The 25343-nt window shown below is 44.7% G+C and overlaps 1 protein-coding gene across 1 annotated transcript in view; it reads right to left on the bottom strand.

Moving 5' to 3' along the window:
* The window catches only part of LOC138247274 (zinc-binding protein A33-like), a 117940-nt gene that overhangs the window by 78730 nt on the left and 13867 nt on the right, over nucleotides 1-25343 (bottom strand). The window contains exon 3 of the mRNA XM_069201995.1: nucleotides 4941-5036. Within this exon, the coding sequence (XP_069058096.1) occupies nucleotides 4941-5036 (96 nt within the window). The remainder of the gene's footprint in view (nucleotides 1-4940; nucleotides 5037-25343) is intronic.

The raw sequence follows: 25343 nt of genomic DNA, 5'->3' as shown, positions 1-25343 counted from the left end.
TTGGTGGAGTAAATGTGTATAGTTCAAACTTTCTGGGTCAAAAGGTTTGGTCGACCTCGGAAGCATTCGATTCTGCGAAGGATTTAAAAAAAAGAAAAAAAAAAGAAAAAAAACGCACTTGCACTTCAAATGACCTGCTGGTGGGCCGCCCTCCTTGCAGTTACTGTAATCACTGCTTTAAGGAGTTCTGTGCACAGGATCATCGATGTGGTGTACCCACAACACTTGAGGGTACTAAGGCAGAAACCTTGCAGAACAAATGTTTGCACTCTGCACGTTCACTAGCTTGAACGGTGGGCTCATTAATTTAAAATGCAGTATATTTAGCTCTTATGGCAGGGCGTCTTCTTAATGAAGACAGGCTTTTATGCCTGACAGGGAAATCTTTAACAATACAGATTGTGGCGAAAAGCCCAAAGTCATTCAGTAAGCACTAATGACAGCCATTTTTGAGTTGGGCTCCATATACAAAATTTCTCTACCAAGTGTTATGCTTACTAACTCATTAGGGCTGTGGAACTTGCAGTTCTCTAAACACAGTCGGAGGTCCCCATCTTATCCAAACCATTCCCTTTCTTTTGTGGAGGAATGCATGGTAATCCAGCGTAATTCAGGATTGGATGTCAAAAGGTCCATACTGTTGGTCATTTTATGAAGTGTACCAACTAATGGCTAAAATAATCCTTAATCTCATGGATCATGGGGCATTTTCAATAAGAAGTAACAGCAGGATACCCTAACTGAAAAGAAAGAAAAAAAAAAAAAACACTATGTCAAATGAGTTATTTAAGAAAACGGGCTTTTGGTTGAAAGTTTCTGGAAACCTTTCAAGCAACATCCACAATAGTGAACAGGTGAACCACAAAAGTCACTAAATTAACATGTGCTAATTGCTATGGTTGCCTGGGACAAAAACAGTCAGGCTTAACTTAACGACAATCTCTAAATTTATGTAGCACAGAAACAGAAATACAGTGAAAGCAAGAAAAATCCCACCCCAATTTAGAAAAAGAGTAAAAATTAATCAAATGACACCAAAATAAATGTAATCCAATCATTAGTACCAGAGTTGCCAACTGTTGGCATATGGTTGTACCAGACTTAGCCTTAAATTGTGACTTTGCCTGACAATGAAAGAGGTTCAGCTACCCAAGGTGGATTGGGCCCAGTATTGGTTTACCTTTAGACTTCATAAAAAAGTTCCTGAGAAGGTAAAGTTCAGCAGACTTAGTTAACTGACTGTTCGAGCAGAAGGAAATGTCGCCGGGGACTTTGTCCACTAGAGATTTTAGACTTCCAAGAAAGTGACAAAGCTGAAGGCTGTAGCTCATGAGGATTCCACAAGGTCAGATAACTTTGTTGAGAGGTCCTGCAGAACAGGATTTGCTACTGCAGGGAAGAGTAGCAGGAGCTACCATGAGTCAGGGTGATTGGCGACACCTCAGGAAGATCTGGTTATTCTGTTGGATCTCAGGCCTTTTTCGTGAACGTTTTTTTTTTTGTCTAAATTTTTAGGGTTGGATGTGAAGCAGCCCATTTACCAACCACCACTTCCAAGGGTTCAGGACTGATTGAGTCCTAAACGCCAAGTGGTGCCCAATCAAGCATTGGTCAGGTAGTGGGGTCAAGGTCTCCGGAGCAAGTTATGCCCCTGTTACAGGAGGCCAGCCAACTTGGGCATGGAGTCACTATGGTAGGACTGCTTTTTTATTTATTTATTTTTATATAAAAACAGCACTTTAGTGGAGGGGTGAGCAGCCACAAAAAAACATTTAGGGGGACACTGTTTGAATTGCTTTTATATAAAAACTTTTAGGATACAACTCGACTGATGACTTTGTGCTTATACTCACTTCCTGGTTGCCACCACAGAGCTGACACCTTGTTTGGGACACACTAGTAGTTGGTTTCAGAGGCTGTGTCCCTACTTAAGTAGCGTATTCTACAGACAGCAGACGTGCTGCTAATGCACACTAGACAAGCCAGTTTGTGCACATCCAGATAGTGGCCAGCGCCAGCCATGCTGCCCATTTGCGGAGGCAATACTACAGTTTACTCCAGAGGCGCGCTGGTCATTTTTATACCTGGTCCTCCTCCTTCCTTGTGTGAGCTTTATTACTTTGGTACTAATGAGGACTACTGCCCACACCATTTTAAATACATGCCATGTAGCTTTGACCTTTCTAATCTGGATAGTTTGCCCCCTTTGAATGCGTTTCTACCCTGTCAGCATATAGATGATCTGTCACGTCTGGGTCAAGAATACAGTGTATTGGCAGGTCTGCTGAATTGTATGTCACTTCGTAACAGAAATGGTGTTCAGAATCCACACTGCTTTAGCTATCCACAGGACTTTTTGACTCAATTTAGCAGAGTAACTGATCAGAACTGTGGAAGAAATGCTGCTGTATGCAGAGACACTATGGTTTTCATTACCATTAAGTTGACACTGCGATTCCCATTGAAGGTCTTTCCTTTTCTATCTCGCTGAACCTGGCTTCTATTTTGTCCGGAGCTTTAATTTATAGACCTCCTAGCAGCTCCTCGGGCCCTTGCTCAGTTGTTTGGGCCAACTATTTTGCATTACAATTTTAGTTTAGGGAGATTTTAATCTACACAGACATTCCAAACTGTCCTAGTACATCACAGTTTAATACTCTGACAGGTTTCAACTTCGAACTACATATACACGGTTCCACTCACACTGCTAGTCACACACTGGACCTTTTTTTTCCACATTCACAGAATCCACATGAGGCCAGGTTTTTGAGTTTTTCACATTCAGAGTATCCACATGAGGCCAGCTATTGAATTACTGGGGTCTGACCACTTCCTACTTCACTTTATGACTTCTAATAAGTCCTTAAAGCAGGCGGACCCTTATCCGGCAAATGTCCCAAGTATGATAAGCGTAAGCTCTGCTGGCAAACCATTTAACACACAGGCCTTGTCGACCAAGATTTCCAGCTGGTGGACAGTTGGTTCTCTAACAGCTCTGGGACATTGATTTCAAGTGGACAACATGATCTAGAGCTTCAAAGGTAATCAGCCCCTTGGCTTGCAGAAGCTTTACATAAGGAGAAGGCCCACCGCAAGCATCAGCAGAACACCATATGCATTCCAAATGACAGGGATGCAAAATAGATTTATAAAAAGGCATTGGCTAGCTTTTGTTGTTAATCCCCCTGTAAATCTCAGAAAGTTTATTGCGTGCCCCATTGAAGCTGCCGCTAATAAACCTTGGTTACTCTTCAGCATTAACCCTTCTCTTTCCCCAAAGGTTATGCAAAACTCCAACACCCTCTGCTCTCCTGTGTAAGGAGCTTGCTGATGACTATGCCAAAAAAAAAAAAAAATTATAAATCTCACCACAATTAAAAACACCTGATCATCAGTTTCCCCAACTATGGAACAGCAGAAGTTACCCCAGAGAAGGTGCCTCCTTCATTGCCAATTTTGAACATCCGTGGAGGAATTGGCCAGGCTACTGCCTAACTAAGTCCAGCTCGCCCTAGGACTGCTGTCCCACGGACATTCTCAACTCAGTCTTGCCAATTGTCAATCCCATACTTACTAGACTACTGAACGCCTCAAAAGTAAATAGATCCTTCACCCCTCTTACAGCAAAGATTTGGAATTAGCTTCTGCGCTTCCATTTTTGCTGCCTCGGAAAGGATCTTTGGGAAAGGTTTAAAGACCCACCCGTTTAATGCTTAGGTCGGTGGTCTAGGAAGCTAGCATGTCTCCAAGGCGGTCCCTGCTGATAGCGCCAGGACACTCCCTCAGGAGTAGCTGAGAGCACTATAAATGCCACTGTATTGTACTCGGTTAGCCCTGCGTGCAAGCAGTAGGGTAGTCGTCTGTGTGTCTAAGGCAGTCTAGGTGTTGTCAGCAGGACCAAGAGTGTAGTGAAAAGATGCTGAGGGTCCAAAATGTATACACTGTGTCAGCATTTGAAGAGGGGGGAAAACTTCCAGGCTAGCCACACATCTGGTTCACCCCTTTCCCAGTCAAGGCTCAAAGACGTCTATGGTGACAAAAGACTAGTGCTCGTTTTGTGTGCGCTGGAAGCAGCCACTACTGAAATGCAAGTGGGGGCAGAGAACAGCCCTGCCTCCCCCCATCCTGCCCACACCTACACCCCTTTTGTCTCACGGTCTCCAATGATTACACAACGTCAGGGTCACATGACTCAGCACACTGGCAGTATGCACCAAATGGTTAGGGCATGACAATGCCAACTTTCTTAAAGTGGCACTTTTCAGAATTGTGGCAAAACCAGACTAGGATTAAGGAGTAAATTAAGGTACAATTCATTTGATATCAAACATGACATCTACCTATTCTCAAACAAACTTTAGCAATTAGTAACTGTAATAAGGTAACCGAGTTATCCCATGGAGGGAATGAGCATTACAATAGTGAAAAAAGAACTTAGGAGTTTTCACTGTCAGGAAAGGCAAAACTTAAAAACGCATTCCATTTTTTAAATACAATACGCCCTCCTTTATGGGCTGTTTAAGGCCCACTTCAGTGGTGACATATGTATTAAAAGGAAGGTTTGGGTCAAGCAAAAGGTTGTCCTAAATAAAAAATAAAATAAAAAGTCCTAAAATACAGTGTCCCTGTTCAGTTTGATCACCAAAGAAAGGAAGCAGTGTCCCGAGATTTAGTATGACAACTAAATCACCTAAATTAGTTATTCCATTCTAATCTGCTGTCAAATATCTAACTGCCATAAACTAGGTTGAGCTTCTTTTGCTTACAAAAGCAAGGATTTGGAAACTTCTTGACATGGATGTACACTGGAAAATCTGCAGAAAAATGCTGCTGAAGCCACTTAACTTCAGTCACTTTGTGTCTAGATCACGATGAGCATTTGATACTAACCTCAATGTGGATCCCTGCCATCTGCCTTGACACTAAAGAGAAGCACTCACCTTGTAATGACGTATTCTCTTTTTGTAGTTACTTTCTACATCCTCAAATTTCTGCATAGCGGATGATAGTGGAGTTATGGTAGCCATCAACTGGTCCTAAAAATAATTAAACATTATGTATAGTGGAAAATGATGGCACAACATTGCTCAAATTATGCACTGTTCCAAGTAACAGTCTAGAGATCTATTGTGGGACAAATGGGCTGTAGTTACATAAAACATTTTTTTTTAAAATAGATGGGATCCCAGTTGGTGAAAATATCCATCTCAATACATTGTCAAAGTTATTGTACCTAAATAACACAAACTCACCACTAAAACAGAAGTATAAGTAGATGTTGAGGTGCCAGGATTCTCTAGTGTACCTCTAATAGTGGTCCTTCAATTATCCACTTCGTCAGGTCCTTGTATGTGTGATTGACAGGTGTGCAGCACAGCTACCTTGTCCATTCTGGACTTACTTCCAACTATCTCCCACTTCACTATAGCCACTGATTTGACTGACCAACCATTTCTCCAAACCATGCCAGGTTAAGGAGATGCCTGAATTAAAAATACTTAAATAAAAGAAATTGACACTAGGCTTATGATAGAACTTGCTATTTTTGTTTTTGGGTGGGGGGGGAAATGGGGTTGGGGTAGTGGATACTCTAGAAGGGCATAATAAAGGGGAAGACTACTCAAAAAAGTGAAACTAAGAAAGGCACAAAGAGTGAGTCATCACCAGGAGTCACTCTGCTCACTCAGACTGCTCTTAGCAGTGCTCCTCTAGTCTATGTTGAGTGGTGAAAGTGCTACTTTGCTCAGACAGCATCTCTGGAACATCAGATGGCTTCTGGCTTCTATACAGGAATGAAAAAACAAAAAAAAAAAGTCTGGCAAGTAGAGCCTCTGCTCCTTCAACTACATCCTAGAGAAAATAGGCAGCACTACACATTCAGAGATACTACAGTAGCAAGGGGTGGTCAGGGTTAAGTCTTTAAGGTTCTAAATTGAGAATACAGCTTTCTCAATCCTTGACAGTTTGGAAGTAGCCCATTAGTTCATATAAGTGCATCTTTACTGCTTCAAATCCAACCCCTCAGTTTGGAATAGATCTCAGTACTAAAAAGGTGCAAGCACCAATCAAAAAAAGCTGATCAAATACAAGAGAACCTGTTGCATACATTACAAAAAGAAATATGTTTTATACCCTGCGGTCAGCATTGACATACTCTTACTCACCTTTATACACAATCATTTATCAAATAAAAAGGAAAGTCATGAGTGACCTTTGTAAACATAAAATACAATATATCAGACTTCAATAGTTTTTTTTTTTTTTTTTTTTTTTTTAAATACACTCCGGGCCGCCAGGAAAGGTCTCAGGAACACAAGGGTTATTAGAACTCAATCTTGGTCAGTTTACCTCTTGATCCACAGCTAACCAACTATGACCTCTGAAAACTGAGGACTGGGAAGACCCCTTGTATCCCTCAATTCTGAAGGTGCCAGGTTGAGTAGTCCAAGGCTTTTTCAGGAAGTTAATGCCTGGTTAGAAACCGGGAACTCACTAACCTGCGAATGTAGGTCTTAATGACATTAGTTGCCCAGCCAATAATTAGGCAAGAAACACACACACAAACACACACCTCCACCCTATAACACTAGTAGGCAGGGTTGAGGTACAGTGAAATAATCGCAGAAACAGCACAGCAATGCTCTGTGATTAAGCAGTTCTGCTTCATTCTCAATCCCATGATAAGTCAGTCTGTGGTGCCAACTATTTTACCTTCTGTGCTTTGACAGCAATATAGAAAGTGCCCGAGTATGTTCAAAGCCTTAGACCCCCAGATAGCTTTGCTGGTACCTTTAGCACATGAAAGGCAGCTGCCAGCTGAAGCACCACAGCCATGCCCTGCCTCTACCCAGATGTTTCAACAGATTGCAGAGCAGTTGTGTTAGGCACAGGTGCAGTCATGTCTTCTTAGATCATGAAAATGCCCCAACATAAGAACCAACCCAAGGAGTCTTCAATATAGGACGCTAGAGTCAGGTGAGGGACGACAGATATTTACAAGCAAGGACTTCAGGATCTCTGGCATGGGGGTGTGGTAGGGATTTTCCCCAATTTGTGTACTTTCAACCTACTTCCAGTTTGTGGCAGAAACAGGGGTGAAACCCATGGGTTATGTCGGAAACCTTGCAATTCTTTGACAAAATTCTGCAAGGAGACATTTGTAGATCTCTCAAGGTTTCCCCTAGGGAAACCTTTGAAATAATAAAAAAAATTATTTAACAAAACAATAAATGAAAAAAGCCATTGGAAAATTATTATTATTTTTTTTTTTTTAAATATACAACTTCTTGCCATGGTGGCAGATTTACAAAAGCAATGTAACCATTATGTCTGCTAGAACCTTATGGTCACAAGGATGTATAGTGTTTGTAGGTTCTCTAAGAACCCAAGACACAGAGTCAACAGCAGAGAAGCACCTGACAATGGTTGATCGTCTATAGCATGGAGCAATTTATATGGTAAAATATAAAGAGTGGAAAATAGGTATCAATGGAATGTATGCATTTGTGAAATGTACGCTAAATGCTGAATTAGCAACAGTAGTTATTGGTAAATCTCTAAATTTGTGGGTGCACATAATAGCATTCGATTCTGAGGGCATTTATCAAAATGTCTTTAGTACACTTGCGTATATGTTGGGGCAAAAACAAAAAGCAGAAAAATCCAATTCATAATAAATGTTCTATTGTTCTGTGTTCCCCCACAATTCCATATTAAAAAATAAAACAAAAAAGCCCACTTGTGGGATGGGCCTAGAGCCTGCAACACAAAAACCACCAACACACGACCTAGAGACATTTCACCCAGTAGAACCCAATTTTTTTTTTTTTTTTTTTTTTTTTTAAACAAAGTGGGTAGGCACAGATTTTAGGCCCTAGCACACCGATAATCCGAAGAAACCCACACGTTTTTTAAAGTTAAACACCCAAGGGAGTCCAGTGTGGTATAAATGGAGTAGCTCTCACTGGGTATTCTTACCCAGAAGTGCTGACAAACCTCAGACTTGGCTAAAAACGCATTTTCCTCACATTTCTGTGAGGGGAAAGGTACTGTAATTTGAGGGGAGCCACAAGTGTCCTACTACCCAGCATTCCCCCACATCTCCCAATAAAAACAGTAATACTTGATAGGCCTAGCGTCTGCAACATGAAAAAGGATCAAAAACCAACATGGATAGATCACATTTTTCTACTCAAAACAGACCCGTATTTTTTTTTTTTTTTTTTTTTGGGCTGCTGTGGATTTTTCCTCAGCAGGTACCCAGAGAAAACTACCAAACCCACTAATTTCTGAAAAGTAGATAACTTGGGGCGGAGGGAGGAGTTTGGGGCAGTACAGGGTGAGGTTACCGGTGCGGCTCCGACTTTTTCCAGAAGCCTCAAACTGAGTAAAATGTATGTTCAGGCAAACCTCTGTGGGAAAATACTTGACTGTGGGGAGTCACAAATATCTAGCTTCCCTCATTCCCCCCCCCCCCCCCCCCCCCCCCCCAACATCTGATAAAGCAGCAAACCCAGTTCACAAACCAGGGTAAATGGGAGTCTGAGACACTCTCATTGGCCCTGGAGTAATCTATTGTGCATGTAGCAGGCATTAGGCCCAGCCACAAAAGCGGGCTAGCTCAGTTTCTTTTATTGAGGTTACACAGCCACCAAAATTTGGTGAAACCTACAACCATAAGGTAGTGAAGGAACAAAAGGGGTGGGGCAATTACACATTGTTCGCACCATATTGAAGCCAATTAACAAATGGCACATCACCCATTTGGGCATAGTCTCAGGCACAGTCTTCATGGTACAAGTATACTATAGTATTCCCATCATTGACCCCAAATGTTAGTGCTTATGGGGACATTCCATTGCTGTGTAGGCAGGTTTCTCAATTTTTGCATGCCAGTCCATCACCTTTCTTCAGTCAGGGGTCAAGATTCTGCTCCACTAACTGGCAATGACTGAGCACCTCCAGGACATATTGTAGGCACCTACAGTCTTCGCTGGCAAATCTGGGGCAAATTGCAAAAATAGCAGTGGAGAACACTCCCATTTTCCTCAGTCATTGAGGTGCGAGAAAGGCCAGGTAAGGATATTTTCAACTCACAAGGCACAGACAGGCAGAGATGACCCGTTTCCTCTGTGCCATCTTGACATCACACCAATCACTCATCCAGTGGGTAAACCCACTCCTCCCACTATTCCTTTGGGTGGGGTCAGAGTTGGCAACCAGCAATCTGTCTATCACTGGAATTGCCCAGCTCCCCAATGGACCCATTGTGACTTTAAATTCCAAGGAACTGTGTTAAGGAAGGTCAGTCTCCACTGGAGCACGAGTTACCAAGGAGTAGTGCATTTGTAGGCATTTGTAAAATTGTGACTTATGCAGGGAGAGTTCAGCTTGGAGCTCCGCGAAAGAGCATGTGGAAGCAGCTCCAGACATGGCCCATTCTCACAATGGTGTCCCAGTGCTCCAGACAGGCCACCTGTATCAGCTGTGTGCCATGCCAGAGAGAGGCGGGTCTCTTGCATTTGTCTCCAATCCCAGCAGGTCCACCAGAGAGCCACCCACCATCACAGAATGGGTACACGTGTCAAGTCGGGAAGGGCTTACTGTAAATGAGGCCATCCAGACGCAGCCCACATCTGTGTGGACATGCGCCTGCCCAATCAGGCAATCAAGCAGGAGAGGCACCTTACCCAGATAATTCCATAGGAGAACTCTTGTGCATTCAAATGGTTCTCCAAAATGTATCTCCGAACAGGGTACTGCCAGATTGTGTTGCACCCAGACGTCCGGTCAATAACTACATTCTCCACTCACATGGGCCTTTGGCGATGCACGCACCTGAACTTTGGCATATCAAGTGCCGCCGAAATATCCCATCACACAATCAAAGGAGTATTGGAGGGACTTGCAGACGTTCTAAACGTAAGTGACAATATCCTCGTGCACACCCTCACGCTTGAAAGTCACCTGGCTTGCCTGCATGCAATGTTCACCAGAAAGAGCATGGACTAACGCTACATCGTGGGAAGTGTGAGTTCCTAAAGAAGACATCAGTTTCGTTGGGTATCGACTCGAAGCAAGTGACTGGCCTCGACCCCAACCAAGGTGAGGGACATCCAAGAGGCCCCGGCCCCCACATCTGTTTCTGGGCTCAGGAGCCTCCTAGAGATGGTCATGTACTGTGGCCGCTTTGAGAAAATGGTCAGACCTCACTGGGCCATTATGGAATCTCACCAAAGCCGATCACCCCGAGCATGGGGCGAGGAGCAAAATTGTGCATTTGAAAGCACCAAGAAAGCCCTCTCGGCTGACACCACCTTGGCTTTCTTTGACCCCAGGCAGGAGTCCCAGTTATCTGTCAATGTCTGTCCCACTGTTTTGGGGACAGTTCTTGCCCATAAACAGGACTGTGGAGAATGGGCTCCCACAGCGTTCGCCAGCAGGACTGACACCACATAGCTTCCTGTTCTATTTGGAACTAGTGTTGCTATCACCATCCACTTGGGGTGCCAATTTTTTTTTTACTTCTGTACAGAAAAGCCTTCACAGTGGTTACAGACCACAAGCTGTTGCTCCCCCTTTTTACAGGTTCATCAAAATCACCACTGTGGATTGAAAAATGGATAATGCAGCTGCAGGAGTTTGATTTTTGTGTAGAATACTGGCCTGGTGCTAAGAACCCAGCAGATTTGTCCCGTCATGCATGCTCGGCCACACCAAGAGGCCGAAGAGGCCCTCAAAATGGAATATGTCAAGCTTGTAGTCTACCAGGTGAGGCCACTGCCCATAACCCTCACTGAGGTGGTGGAAGCCACAAGCCAAGATGACTGCCTACTGTTGGCCATGGAAGCCATGCGCGCCAATGTCTGGCGCCCCCTACAACACCCCACTAGTTTCTGCAAGGCAGAGGCCAGAGCCACGCTTGAAGCCCCCTGCCACGTCCTGCACAAACTCTGTGACTGACTGAGTGCCTACTACGAGAGCCCTGTCTGGTGCTGCCTGCTTGTTTAGGATAACAAGCCATTTTGTTGGCACATGGCACCCACCAAGGCATCGTCAAGTCAAAGATCAGGCTTCGAAGCAAGGTCTGGTTCCCAGGACTTGACCAACAGATTGAGAACGTTGTCAGACGCTTAGTCTGCCAGGCAAGTGGGGCGCCTGACCCCCTTCCACCCATCATCACCGAAGAGGGCCCCACAGTCCCCTGGCAGAGCATTGGTTCTATCCTCAGAAGTCTTCCTGATGGGACCCCCCCCTGCTGGTAGTGATGGATGACTGCATCAATTCCACCTCGTGGTATCGAGAGTAGTCTACAGCCGCCCATGTAATCCTCCAGAAAAAGGAGAAAGCTGATGGCCACTCATGGCCTCTTTGGGGAGCTGCGCACAAACAATGGACCTCCGTTCAACAGCTGCGAGTGGCCTGACTTTTTGAGGTCCAGAAACAACTCACTGTCTGAACACGCCCCAGTCGCCTCAGGCCATTGAGGAGGAGGAAAGATGTGTGAAAACACTGTCCAAAACTATCTACATCGCTATATAGGAGTCACAGAATGTTGAGTACTATCTAAATCTTCCTCAGAGAATATAGTTACCCCTCACACTACAACAGGCGTCACCCATAGCCAACTGTTTTGGGACAACCGTGATTGAGGCCATACCTCACTCTTTGGATCGCTCAACCCAGTCTTCAAAGTCAATCAATGAGACGGAGGTCTCAACAACTATGCGTCCAGGAGGTAGAGAGCCGAGGGTCTCTCTCCACATAGGGGACATGGTACTGGTGAAGGACCGCCATCCTGGCGGAAAGTTCAATCTACCTTTTGAGGCGAAGCTGTGGACTGTGACTGCCATCAAGGGGACCATGATTACAGCAGCAAGAGATGGCGAAAGCATCACAAGGAATATATCCCAGTTAAAAGTTTCCCACCTCGCCATCCTCAGACCATGCAAGGGATGGGTCCATGGACAACACCCTTGAGTGTTCAGGAGGGTGCCACTTTCGCCCCTACATTTCCCCCACAGATTGAGCCCTCGAAAGTGGAAGGTGTCGCATCTGGGCAAGCCACCCAGTCACAAAAGATTCTCCCAGCAGCGGAAGAAGTGCCACCCCTAGCTGGGAACCAGAGAACCCCCCGCCCCCCCGTGACAATCGGGGGTACTGTTTGGGAGGTCAAGAGGTGGCCGATATAATCTCCGGTCCAATCCGGGCCCCTCCCAATGGTACACAGACTTCATATTTGAAGTCATGTTTTCATTGTTGCAAGTGTTAGAATTATGCCTTTTGACTGCACCCTAATTATTTTTCTTTTGGTGTTTGTTTTCTTGTTTGGGGAGGAACGTAGTGTTTGCTTGTGTTCTGGCAAATACATTATGGTGATTCACTGAGGGGTCAGAGTGAACACCCCTCCTGTGTGAGGAGCCGTGGTAGTGCCGCTGTGATGTACGGTCAAAGGAGTTAAATAGGAGCCCACAGCAGCAGGAAAGTTAGTATAACAGTACAGAGAGTATTAGAGTGCCTAAATAAAACAGTTCTTAAAATCATCTCTGGGCCCCGTGTCATATGGTAGACCCCCACTCTACAATGTCCTACACTGCCCACAGGGCACTTAAGGGGCTGCCAACCTGTCTCCCTCGTCTCCAGTCAGCGCCTCCTCACTGGATCAAGCCAAGCAGGCCTAATATTGCCCCCCAGATATATATTTCAGAAGGCTGCAGATCAGCAGTGATTTGTGGGAAAGATCCAATTGTGTATTGCAATAGGTCATATCTACATGCAAGTCCTTCAGTGTCGGAAGCAGCCCTCTAGACCAGCACATCGCAAGTCTGCCCTTCGGAAGCAGTAATCTAATGGCTACCAGTCAACTGTAAGTGTTAGAAACATCTCTTTCATAACCCAGCAGCGCTAGCAATTTGGGGTGGGGTGGGGGGGCGGGTCCCACTCAAGGCTCACTCAGGTAATCTCCCAAGCTCTGCCAGTACTGCCTGCCAAAACCTCTGCATTTCCAGACCGAACCAAGCCGCATGGGTGAATTGTCTCCTCTCAGACAAGGTTTGTCGCATGAACCATACCAAAACCGACTGTCGGGTGCATAACACACCCTCTTAAGATATTTGAAATGCAGTAACCTGTGACTGTTATTCATCGAAACAGACTTCACAACTGAGCAACAGTAAGTCCACTGCTCATCGCAGATAGTGGTATCCAAGTCCCTCTGTCAACCAAGCCTAACCTTTGTGATTCCCAGCTATTGTGCCTCTCATGTGAACAAAGTTATTATGCGGTGTGGTGCAGTCATATGTAACAGGTGTGTTAACACCAGCAACTCCAGGGGTTGGAGCAAGTCCTCCCTGAGGAGGTTACTCATGTGGTGGGCCATATAATAATGAAACTGACCTATGGGCAGAAGGCTCAGTCTGTGCACTGACCTGCTCCCAGCTGTGCATCGCCCCATCATTGAAAATCACCCAAAGTTGACACACCTAACCCACCACAGTGCATTCACTGCCCTTCGTTCCTGCACCAGGGTAAACCACATACACCAATCCAATAGAATGTATGGTGAATGAAGTAAGAATCAAGCCTGCTGCTCCACAAGCCGCTGCCAGGAACAGAGTCTAGTTTAATGATTCCAAAAAGTGCTAGTGCCGCAAACGTTTCAGTAATAGTGTCTGAGGAAGCAATTGTGAGCAAGGTGAAATCTTGCTCATGCCACAGAGCATTCAATCCCCCCTCCCCAATGTCACAAGGCAAAGTCAGCATCTCCGAGCTCATGTATGGCTGCTTCCCAGGCCAGACGAACCAAGAGAGCTCTCAGGTTGCCAAACACCGTAGGTGGTGTTTTCATTATGGCTATATACCTGCCGAGTGACTGCGGTCATCTCATCCAGTGGTCAACCACCTCAGAGAGCTCTGTATAGCTCTGCGGTAGTTATCCATCAAAACTTCTGCCAGATCAGAGTGTGGGGGGGAAAAAAAAAAAAAAGTAGGGGCTTTCGACATTGGCATTGCCGTGCCCTCACCTCAGCTAAGTGGGGGAAAGTCTTCATTCCCCGCCCCCAGGGGACAGATTGGGATAATTGCCTCTGATTCTCTCCCTCATCCCAATCCCCTCATGGCAATAATGTGTTTTTAATGAAATGTTAGGAAGAAGAAGACCCCACCCTAACACCAAGTTCCACCCTCCCCCTTAAGATCTCTGGGTTTCTGGTCCTCTATTGACACAAGCATCCCATTCCAAGGGCAAGCAAGAGGGCATTTGATACTTTTGTTTTTTACATATGGGCCAGCTCCCAATATCATCCCACTTGCAATGGGAAACGACTGCACTTTTTGGGCTTGGGTAGGCTGCCACATGCAAAAAAAAAAAAAAAAAAAAAAAAACAGACCTAGACAGTTCTGGAACAGAGACATCTGAGGGAGTCCAGTGTGGTGTGCATCCCACATTTTCTTACCCTAAATGCCCTGCAAACCTCAAAACGTAGTCTACAAACATTTTCCTCACATTGTGGGGAAAACTTCAGGGAGCCCAAGTTTCCTACCACAACACTTCCACGTCCCTGGATAAAAATGGTCCCCAACTTGTGTGGGTGGGTGGTTTCAAGAGACCTCGAAACAAAAAGGCCCTACAGTGCCATGTTGAGAGATTAGAAATAAGGGTGGCTGTGGGATTTTGGGGCAATGCTCGGCTCCAGGAGATTCCAGGATGGTGTGCCTTGTGTGAATACCACGATGTCCTGCAAACCTCATCCGTAATCAAGCATTTTCCTTATATTTCTGTGATGGAAACTTTAGGAAACAGCAGGAACACACAAAATTCCTACCACAAAGCATTGAGCCACTTGTGCTGATAAAAATGCTGCACCACATGTGTGGTTTGGCCTAGTGCTAGTAAATGGAACATATCGAACCAAAATCAACAGGGGTCCCCATGAAAGGGCTCCCATTGACTTTGGTTTATTCTAAGGCCGGACCTAGTGCCTGCGACAGAACTTAAGTGGGGCAGCATCATCATCATCACACATGGGTTAATGCTGGATGGCAGAAATTGTGTAATCCTGCAGGTTCATATGTTTCAATCACAGAAATGTAAGAACAACGCATTGTTTCAGGCAATGTTTGAGAGTTGCAGGGCATTTGTGGGGGGTGAAGAGATGGGATCCAAGCAAGCCATCACATCCTGGATTCCCCTACAAGTCTACTTTTTAAAAAAAAAAGTAGAAGTTTTCTAGGTGCCAGCTGCGCTAGGGCATGAAATCCACAGCTGTCCACACTGTATATAAAAAAACAATAAAGTACGTTTTGAGTGGAAAAATGTGATGTGCCCATGTTGCGTTTTGGGCCATTTCCTGTTGCAGGCACTAGGCCTACCCACACAAGGAAGGTACCCATTTTTAATTGGAAGACTAGATGAATGCTGGGTGGAAGCATGTTTACGGCTCCCTGCAGACTCCAGAGCTTTCAATAACAAATGTGAGGAGAATGTGTTTTTTTTGTTGTCGAAGTTTAAGGGTTGGAAGCAATTCTGGGTAAGACCTAGTAAGAGCAATAGAAGTCACTGCATACTAGATTCCCCTAGGTGTTATTTTTTTTAAATGTACAGGTTTGCTAGGTTTCCTTAGGTGCTGGCTGAGCTAGGGTCCAAAATACACAGCTACCCACTTCGCAAACAGGCATTGGCAAGGCCAATTGGTCTTGCCTACGAAAAAGCTATAGGCTTGGCCAATGTGCTTCAACCATGTATTACACAAGTGTGGCTTCTGTTTAAACATGGCTACAGGTTAAGGGTGTGAAGTAGCGTAGCATAGCATAGAGCAGCATATAGTTGCGTAAAGCAAGTGCCATACAGTGTTGTCAAATTGGCAGGGCGCGGAGGGACAGTATTGTACAGTGGAATGCCAGAGTCATTAAGTGGGGTGGCATAAAGTGTCAGAGTACAGTGGCATAGCATTGAGTAGTGTGTCATATGGAGGACTGTAATAGTGAAGGAGTAGGATCATGGTGTAGAGTGGCATAGAGTGTCGTAGCAGGATCATGGTGTAAAAGGAGTAGTGACAGATGGATTCATGCAATGGTGTAGAAGGAGCAGAGTGGCATAGACAGATTAGTGTCATGGTGGAGGTGTAGAGTGGCATAAATGAATTAATGTTGTGGTATAGAAGGAGCAGAGTGGTTTAGATTGATTAGGGTCATGGTGAAGGAGCAGAGTTGCATAGAATGGTAGCATGAGCAGGGTGGTGTAGATGGAGTAGTGTGGTATACTGGTGTAGATCAATTAGGTTCATGGTGAATGAGTAGAGTAGTGTCATGATGTAGATTGAGAAGTGGCATAGATGGAGTAGTCATGTGTAGGAGTAGAGTGGTGTAGAGTAGTGTAGATGGAGTATCGGTATAGGAGCAGAGTGGAGTAGGAGTAGAGTGGTGCAGATGGAGTAGTGTCAGTGTAGGAACAGAGTGGCATAGATGGAGTAGTGTCATGGCGTAGAAGGAGTAGAGTGGCACAGATGGATTAGTGTCATGGTGTAGAAGGATTTGAGTGGCAAAGATGGAGTAGTGTCATGGTGTAGGAGTAGTGTCAGAGTGGTGTAGAGTAGTGTAGATGAGGTATCATGGTAAAGGAGTAGAGTCGTGGTGTAGAAGGAGTAGGGTCATAGATTAGTGTCATAGAAGTGTCATTGTGTAGGAGTAGAGTGGTGTAGATTGATTAGGGTCATAGTGAAGGTGTAGAGTCACAGCGTGGTGTAAGTCGATCAGTGTCATGAAGTAGTAGTGTAGAGTGGCGTAGATGGAGTAGTGTTATGGTGTAGTATTAGAGTGGCATAGATGTAGTGTCATGTGTAGGAGCAGAGTGGTGTAGAGGAGCAGAGTGGTGTAGAGGAGCAGAGTGGTGTAGAGGAGCAGAGTGGTGTAGAGGAGCAGAGTGGTGTTTAATGATGGTAAATCTGAAGTACTGATTGTAGGCAATGGCCCCCCTGCCTCTCCTTTGGCACTGCATTCGGAGGCTTTTAATAGTCTGCCTCCTCCAAAGGCGCAGGTAAAAAGCCTAGGTTTCTTGCTTGACCCTCGTTTGACGATGGAATTGCAAGTAAAAAGAATCTGTCTGTTTCGGTCTTATTAGAGACCTTAGGAAGATTCTTGATTTTACACCTTTTAAAGCTAGAAGAATTCTTATCCAAGCATTGGTTCTTTTCCGTCTGGACTATGGGAACTCTATCTTAGTTCACCAGAGTACGTAATAAGGAGGCTGCAGATTGTGCAGAATGCAGCAGCTAGACTTCTTACTAACTCCCCCAGGCACCTCTCTGCCAAACCGGCTCTTGTAGCACTTCATTAGCTTCCGATTAAACAGCGTATTCATTTTAAATCTATGTGCATTACCCATAGAGCCTTACATAATAGGGGCCCGCTTTTCTTTAGAAGGCTGATCTCTATTTATGTCCCCCCTAGACACTTGAGATCACTTTCTACTCGGCAGATTTATATACCTCGTGTCAAGAGATTATGGGGAGTTAACTCTTACCATCAAGGATGCCCGTCTCTGGAATGCCCTGCCCTCTGAACTGCGCCACGAACCATCAGAACTTCTTTTTAGGAAGAAGCTTAAAACTATCCTTTTTTGTGGTGAATCTGTTCTCTTTGGTCTTCCAGAGAGTCATTGTGTACCTTTAGCGCTGGGATGCCCTAGGGTAGGTACACGCTTTATAAGTCCATAAAACTAAACTAGTGTCATGGTGTAGAAGGAGTAGTGGCATGGTGGTGTAGATGGAATAGTGTCATGGTGCAGGAGTAGGGGCATACCAGTGGTGTAGATGGAGGAGTGTCATGGTGTAGAAGGAGTAGAGTGGCATAGATGGAGTAGTGTCATGGTGTAGGAGTTTTGTGGCACAGATGGATTTGTGTTGTGTTGGAGTGTCATAGCATAGAGTGGTGTGCTGTAGCATGAAATGTTGTAGAGCGAAATGTCTTAGAGTGGCAGGGTCTCAGAGGAGAGGCATAGAGTGGCGTAGTGCGTCATACATTGAAGTGATGTGAAGTTGCTGAGTACGTTTTGTACAATGTCGTAGTGTGGAATAAAGTGTCAGAATGTTGTGGAGTAGAGTATGCTACTTAACGCCACTCTACTCCATCCATTGTACGCCACTGGTGTGTCCATTTGTAGTTCCCAGCCTGGGCAGTGTGATGGCTTAACTTAGGCTTGTGGCCTGTGCCTTTTTACCCAGATAACATGCTCTGTATTCATTTTAGTTCAGATTATTTTAACGGCCATGTTTTTATTTCCATGATTAGTTGCTATAAGTGTTAATGATGACCTGCTTTGGATTATGTTTTTTTACCCCAGGTTCTCAAGAACAGAACGCCAGGCACAAAAGATATTTTGGATTACCGCCACAAAACTACGTGAACAGTCCATGGCTTAGGTACATACCCGCGACAGTCTTCTGTGCAAGACCATAAACATGTCCCTTATAAAAAACATCTTGTAGGACAAAGGGTGTTAGAAGATGTACCAGCCAGGATTTTCCATCCTTACTCCATGCCAGTTTGTGGCAGACCTCAGTCTTTGTGTCTCTAAACCTAATCTGGAGACTGAAGGCCTAACCTTGTACCAATGTAACAGGGGTAGGGTGTGCTTCTCATGGACACTGCACGGATAGATTGGACTTAAAATCGCGTGTGCGATACAGAGAGAAAAAGAGTAAGGCTTGTTTACCACAATTTCCCCGAGGGGTCTTCAGAGTTCCATGGGCAAGGCTGCCACAAATCAGTTACTGTTTGGGTAAGGATCTACTACAGAGCTGGGGAGGGGTTTTACAGCTGCCAACTGGTGTGGGAGCTAGTCGCCCACAAGCAGAGGTGCTTTTACCATCCCAAATCCAGCAGACTTGTAATACGAGTCCCTATGACAACTCTACTCCATCCACTCTACTCCATTCTAATCCACTCTATAAAACTTCCTCTATGCCACTTCACTTTAATGTATGACATTACTCAATATCACTACGCCACCCTGCACAACTCTATGGACCACCACTCTGACACTATGCCGCTTCACTCTACTCCACTCTGACATTCCATTCTACCACACTTCTCCACCTTACATTTCAATCTACAACACTCCACTCAGACTCCAATCCATGCTACTCCACTCTATGCACCTCCCTCAACACCAGTCCATGACACTCTAATCCACTCTACACCCTACTCCAATCTGCAACACTACTCCCTCCACAACTCTCCCATACTTCTCCATTCTATGGAACTCTACTGCACTTTATGCCACACCACTGACAAACTACTCCTACACCGTGACACCACTTCACTGAAAGCAAATTCATTCTAATGCACTGTACCCCACCTTACGCCACTCTACTCAACTCTGACACTTCATGCCAGTCCACAACATATGCCACTCCACTGACAGTCGACACTATGGCACTCCACCCACTGACACTTCATGCCAGACACTCTACCCTGGCACTTTATGACACTATGCCACACCAGTAATTCGACACCACTTTATGCCACTCCATCCAGACACTATGCCACTTAACACTGCCACACCACCCGGATACTGTGTCACTCCGTTAAGACTATACAACACTTTGCCACTCCACAGACTATGCCACTCGACCCCTATACTCTACACCACTCTGCCAGTCTATGAAAATGTATGCCACTCCACCACCACACTGACTATACAACACTTTATACCACTCTACCCTGACCCTATGCCACTTTATGCCAATTCTGACAGTCCATGCCACTCCACCCCTACACGCTACAACACTATTACACTCCACTAGGACTATGCCACTCCATCCCTAAACTCCACAACACTATGCCACTGACTCAACCACACTTTATGCCACTCTACGCTGACACTATGCCACTCCAACCTGACTTTATGACTGCCACCCCGCTCTGAAACTATGACACTCCAACCCAGCACTCTACAACACATTATGCCACTCCAGTCTACCACACTTCGCCACTCCAACCTAACTCTACAACACTCCATGCCACTCCACTATACAACACTTTATGCCACTCACATGACTAAGACACTATGCCACTCCACCCAGACACTCTACGCCACCGACCGTCTACAACACTTCAAACCACTCCACTAGGACACTTTATGCCTCCCTCCCTCTTAACCACCCTCCCAACCCCAATCAGGAATTTGTCTAATATACCACACTTTTGCCCATATACTTGCAAGCCCCCCTCCTCCAGTCACTTCTGTCATAGAATCACCTCACACGCCCACCATGCAGAAGCCTGTGCATTCCTAATAACTGCTCCTAGTTAATTGGCAGCAGATAGCCTTTTAGTATAGTACCACTCCTATGATTTCTCATGCAGCGCAACCTTTGTTGTTGCAAGGGAAGCATGTTAAGCAAAATGAAAGCTATTTGTCAATATTAGTTCAATCCTTTTCTTTTAAAGTGGTTACTGTTTTCCTTAGTTTGTAAGCTTTTGTTGATTATAAACACCTGACATACATCTACCATAGATATGCCATTTAGTTTTCTCTACAATTCCATACTTTGTTATCTAAAGTAATTATACATTTGTTTTACGTATCATTGTTTATTACTGAAAAATAAATAAAAGCTAGTGTATAGTTTTACAGCATGCATAGTCAATTTTCTTAAACTTGGGTTTGCAAAATGAAACCAAATATTTTTCACCTCTGTGGTAGCTGTAGGAAACTAGAGTATTAGTGGGGGGAAGGGGAGTGAGAACCTACCTCAATCACCCCCAGCCTCATCAGAGTGAGCCACTAAAGTCACTACATAGAACAGTAGTTCTCCATCTGGTAGCCTGGCACAAAAGACATCCTTGGCATGGCATACCCAGAAACATTTTGCTGTCACCTCTGTTTTCTGAATTCTTTTTTGCTGGCATTAGGACTGTGCACTTGCCCACTGCTAATCAGGGCTAAAGTTATTGTGCTCTCTCCCCAAACATGGAAAATTTGTCCTACCCCACACTGGCACATTTTAATTCTTTTTAAGTCCTTGGGCCCCAGGTACTAAATTAACCCAGGACCTGTACACATTATTTCTATTAGTGAGTCTGCAGCACACCTTGTGCCACCCACTAAAGCAGCACTTTAAAACAGGTCTCACACCTGCAGTGCAGTTTTATACTAACATTTTGACCTGGTGAAATAAACCTTTTTGCCAGGTTTAACCATTCCTTTTTAATATATTTAAATCACACCTAAAACAGGCCCATAGGGCAAGGTGCATGGAATTTAAAAAGGTAGGACATGTGGGCTTAAAGCTTTACTCCCAAGGCTTTTTTTTTTTTTTTTTTTTTTTTTTAAAATAGTGTGTTGCCGCTCTCCCATTGACCAACACTGGGTTACCTGATTATATTTATTAAATGTTAACTCTGGTTTGTAAGCAGATCGGAAGGTGTTTTTTACTCAAATTAATGGTTATTAAAAATCCTCTTTAAAGGGTTGTAACTCACAATGCTAAAAAATAAAAAATAAAAGCCACTCTTAGAAAGTTAGCATTTTGTCCTAAACACAAAGAGGGACTAGGAGTGCTTTAAGGTCCAGCATATAGGTTCCATGAGATGCTATGTAGTACCATAGGAATGCAGTTCCTATAGTGGAAAAGGAAGAGAATCTAGGTGAGGGGGAGGAGTGAAAGAAACTGAGGCAACAGATAGGGGGATCTGATTGCTCAGAAGCAAGAGCCCTCACACACCTAGGTGGGTGTCATGTTCCAACATTGGGCAGCTCCTGGTTGGGCTGGTGCTGCATTTCCCAACAGAAGGCTCTTTGTAAGAGGTCTGTTGAGCACGAACTCCCGATGAAGTGCAGGACGGAGGTGCTCTAGGTGTCGATTGGTGTAATGTGTATTGTGGATTAAAATTAGTTAAAGATACCCAATTAAATTTATTGGGTGGGCTCATTATGATTAATAGGCAATGGGTGGCTGAAAGCGGAGGTAGTGATACTATAGAACTCATAAAATACTGTGTAATAAAGTTTGACATGATTCTTGCCTCAAGTGTAGTTATCGATCAGTGCAAGTCTTCAGGACCAAGAAACTGAAACCTAATCCAATAGTGATTGGGTTGGGGAGGGGGGGCAGGGGAGAAGAGTAGGTATAGCCTTAGCAAGAATTACCCCAATCACATAAATCCAAATCCTCATAGTAAAGTATACCTGGGGATGTCTAAAACCTGACCTAGAAAGAGGCACACAGAAAGAAATAAAAACTAAGAAAATTACAGCAGCAATGTAGGTAAGCTATAAAGGTACATTAGGGGTATTTAATAGTCACTCCCATAATGAATACAAATGGTAGGGTAAGTTCATGCCACAGCAAAAAACATGCGCATCTGTAAGTGCACAGTAGCATGACAAACATCAAAATAAGCAGGCGACACACTTGTGAAGTGATGCAGTGACCACAACGGAATAAAATCCAGTTGGTTACTGCAGTGGTGCTTACCCAAGTTTGGTAAGCTACTGACCCATCTAGTTAAAAGGTAGAGACCACACTAGCTGTGGAAGAAAACTAAAGGACAGTGGTCAAGTTAGACCTTAAAGTCTCTTTAAATGAAAAAGTATCAGAGGGCAATGGCCAACAAAACTCAGTTTCAAGCACGCTGGTTCGGCTGTAACCTACTCCTTCTCTGCCACCATGGAGATGAACTAGTAATTGGGGTGGGGGATATTTAGACTGGAGGGAAATCAATATGTGGTTTCAGATGCCACATGAAGACTACCCCGGGAGGAGTGGGATCTAATCAAGTTAGAGTGGTGGAAAAGGCCACCGCCATGTTGGGGCTGAATCCTGGGTGGGTTTTGGGGACGGGGTGTGAAAGAAAAATAAAAGCCAGTGGCTGGTGTGAGAGTATTGCAGGGGCTGGGAGTGCTTAGCACTGTAAAAGCTGCCAAAGGAGGAGGCAGTGGATGGAAGGCTGGCTGTACAAATGCCAGCTGTGCTGTAGAGCCTTGTGGTAGGGTAGACAGTGGCATGCTGAGGTCTCCTGAAAGGGAGAACGAGCTGCCACCATTCTGAAACTGTGTAGGAGTTGCTGGTTCAAAAAGTGACCAAATGAGGCCTGATTCCTGAGGAAGATATTCAGGCAATGTCAATATAATGCCTAAAAAGAGAAAAGGCACAAAGGATTGCGGATGCCAAAAGGGGAGCAAAGTAAACCTTGAAGGCCTCTCCAAACAAAAACTTCTGATGGCAGGGCAATGTGTTCACTGGACCATGGGGGAATTACAAAAGCCTGACCATAGGTCATTAGAGGGAAGCCACCAAACTGGAGTGAGCTGTGCCTAGTCACAACAGGGTTACGTGTATGCTATAGATGGACTTTCACGGACACCCTAGGGGAAAGAAGGGAGGGTGCCATCAGTCGCCCATCTCACTCCAGGGAGTTTCATTAAGGCCAGTTAAATAGCTAGACAAATGGAAAATCCAGTTTTGTTCTCTCCTGAAAAGACCGCTTGTTCGCATGAAGCAGTGTTTCTAGAAAGGTTAACCACACATCAGGGGTACGGTTTAGGCTCAGGTAGTGGACAGTCATCCTAGTTGTGTTTGCAGCAGATCCCACTATGGTGCTCCCTGATCCTGACTTTCACTGGTCTTATGGTCATACTGATGTCACGCTTAGTGCAGGGGCAAATTATCATATGAATGCTATTTTTGTGATTCAATTGGTGGGTCTCTTTTGTATCCAGGTGAGCGTATGGTCAAGGGTTATTTCTTTGGTGGGTACAGTGAAATCACACATGCCACATGAACCTCAGGAATAGTGTCCCGTCACAGGGGATAAGTCAAAAGAGGGTTTTGTTCTAATCAGTTGGCCCTCCTTGGTCTGGTGTGAATGATAATGTCTGATGTTATTAGTTCACTTAACAACAAAGCGCAGACTAGGGATTGAAAGTAGCCTGTGTTTAAAATGTTCCCATGTTTGTGGTATTTTTCTGTATTTTATTTGAACTAGGGGTAAGCGTCTTAACACAGGTGATTATTATTTCTTCCTGCGGGCTGACCCTGTGTTCCAATAAGGCAGCTTAGTTATTGTTCCTAGCCTTATTTGCCAGGTCAACCTTGTGACAGGGATAATGCTGAGCTTCCAAGTTTAAATTACAGGTATAGCTAACTCTCAAAGTCTGCAGTGGGGGGGTCCAACTGGAACAGTTGCAGGAATTGGCCATATGGGAGGTTATCGCTCATGGATTTGGAAAGTAAGCTGTTGCAATCAGTGGTTTTCTTAAAGGTGGTGGTTGCCAGTTTCCCTGCAGCAAGTGTGTTGCAGAGGTCAAGGAATGGGAGGCTGTTTGAAATGTTCTTAGTGAACTTTAGAAAGTATATGAATGTGTTGACCCATTCATCAAAGTTCTCGCCTTCCGGGTGGTTTCTGCCAAAAGATCAGGACGTCATTGATATATCTTATCACACAGGAGGATGAATGTGTAATGATTATTGTAACAATATATTCTCATTTTAAAAGTTTGCCATGTACAGACAGCACAAAGGTGCTCCCCATAGAAGTGTCCTGGGTGTAATGGTATAGCGGTCCTCGGAATTGGAAACAAAAAGGTTTCCTTGAGGGCCAAGGCCACAAATGCCATAATGAAGTTGATCTGAATGGGGATAACAAGTCCGTGTGCTCTCGATCACCTCTAGTGTGGCATCTTGAGGGAGGTTATGTTCCACAGCTAGTATGGTTTCTGCCATCACCCAAGGTGTCAGTAGCTTATCGAACTTGGGTAAGCACCACTGCAATTTGCAGCCAATAGCCAACTGAATTTTAATTTAAGTCATGGCCACTGCATCACTTCACTTGTGCATCACCTGTTGGTTTTGAGTTTGTCGTGTTACTCTGCACTTACACAGATTATGAATGTTTTTCACAGTGGCATGTACTTATTCTACCATTTGTATTCATGAGGGGTGTGACTACTGAACACTCCACATTTACTTTTATCTCATACCTAGTGCTACCAGCTATTGTATTTATTTTGCCTGTAGCAAAGGCGTGGGGTTTGGGGCGGGGATGGGGGGGCTGTCTCTGCTTGGCGACACTCGGAGGGAACAAAGTTGAAAGTGCGAAAATTCCTCTGAAATACTTAGAGCTATAAATGTTCTGAAAGCAGCAGCACAATGTGAAATGCAGAATTGCTTCTGTACAAAAGCATCACTGTCCAAACGTCCTTATGCATTATGGCAGCATTGCATGCACGCGCCTTGACGAGTGTATTGCTTTCCAGTCAGCGACCTTTGCGTTCCACAGGTACGAATTAGACAGTGACCTGGGAAGAGGTATTCTCTTTTTGCTGCATGTTCTCAACTATT

This window comes from Pleurodeles waltl, chromosome 7 (genome assembly GCF_031143425.1).
Source record: "Pleurodeles waltl isolate 20211129_DDA chromosome 7, aPleWal1.hap1.20221129, whole genome shotgun sequence".
Classification (NCBI taxonomy): domain Eukaryota; kingdom Metazoa; phylum Chordata; class Amphibia; order Caudata; family Salamandridae; genus Pleurodeles; species Pleurodeles waltl.
This window is presented reverse-complemented; position numbering and strand designations above follow the sequence as displayed.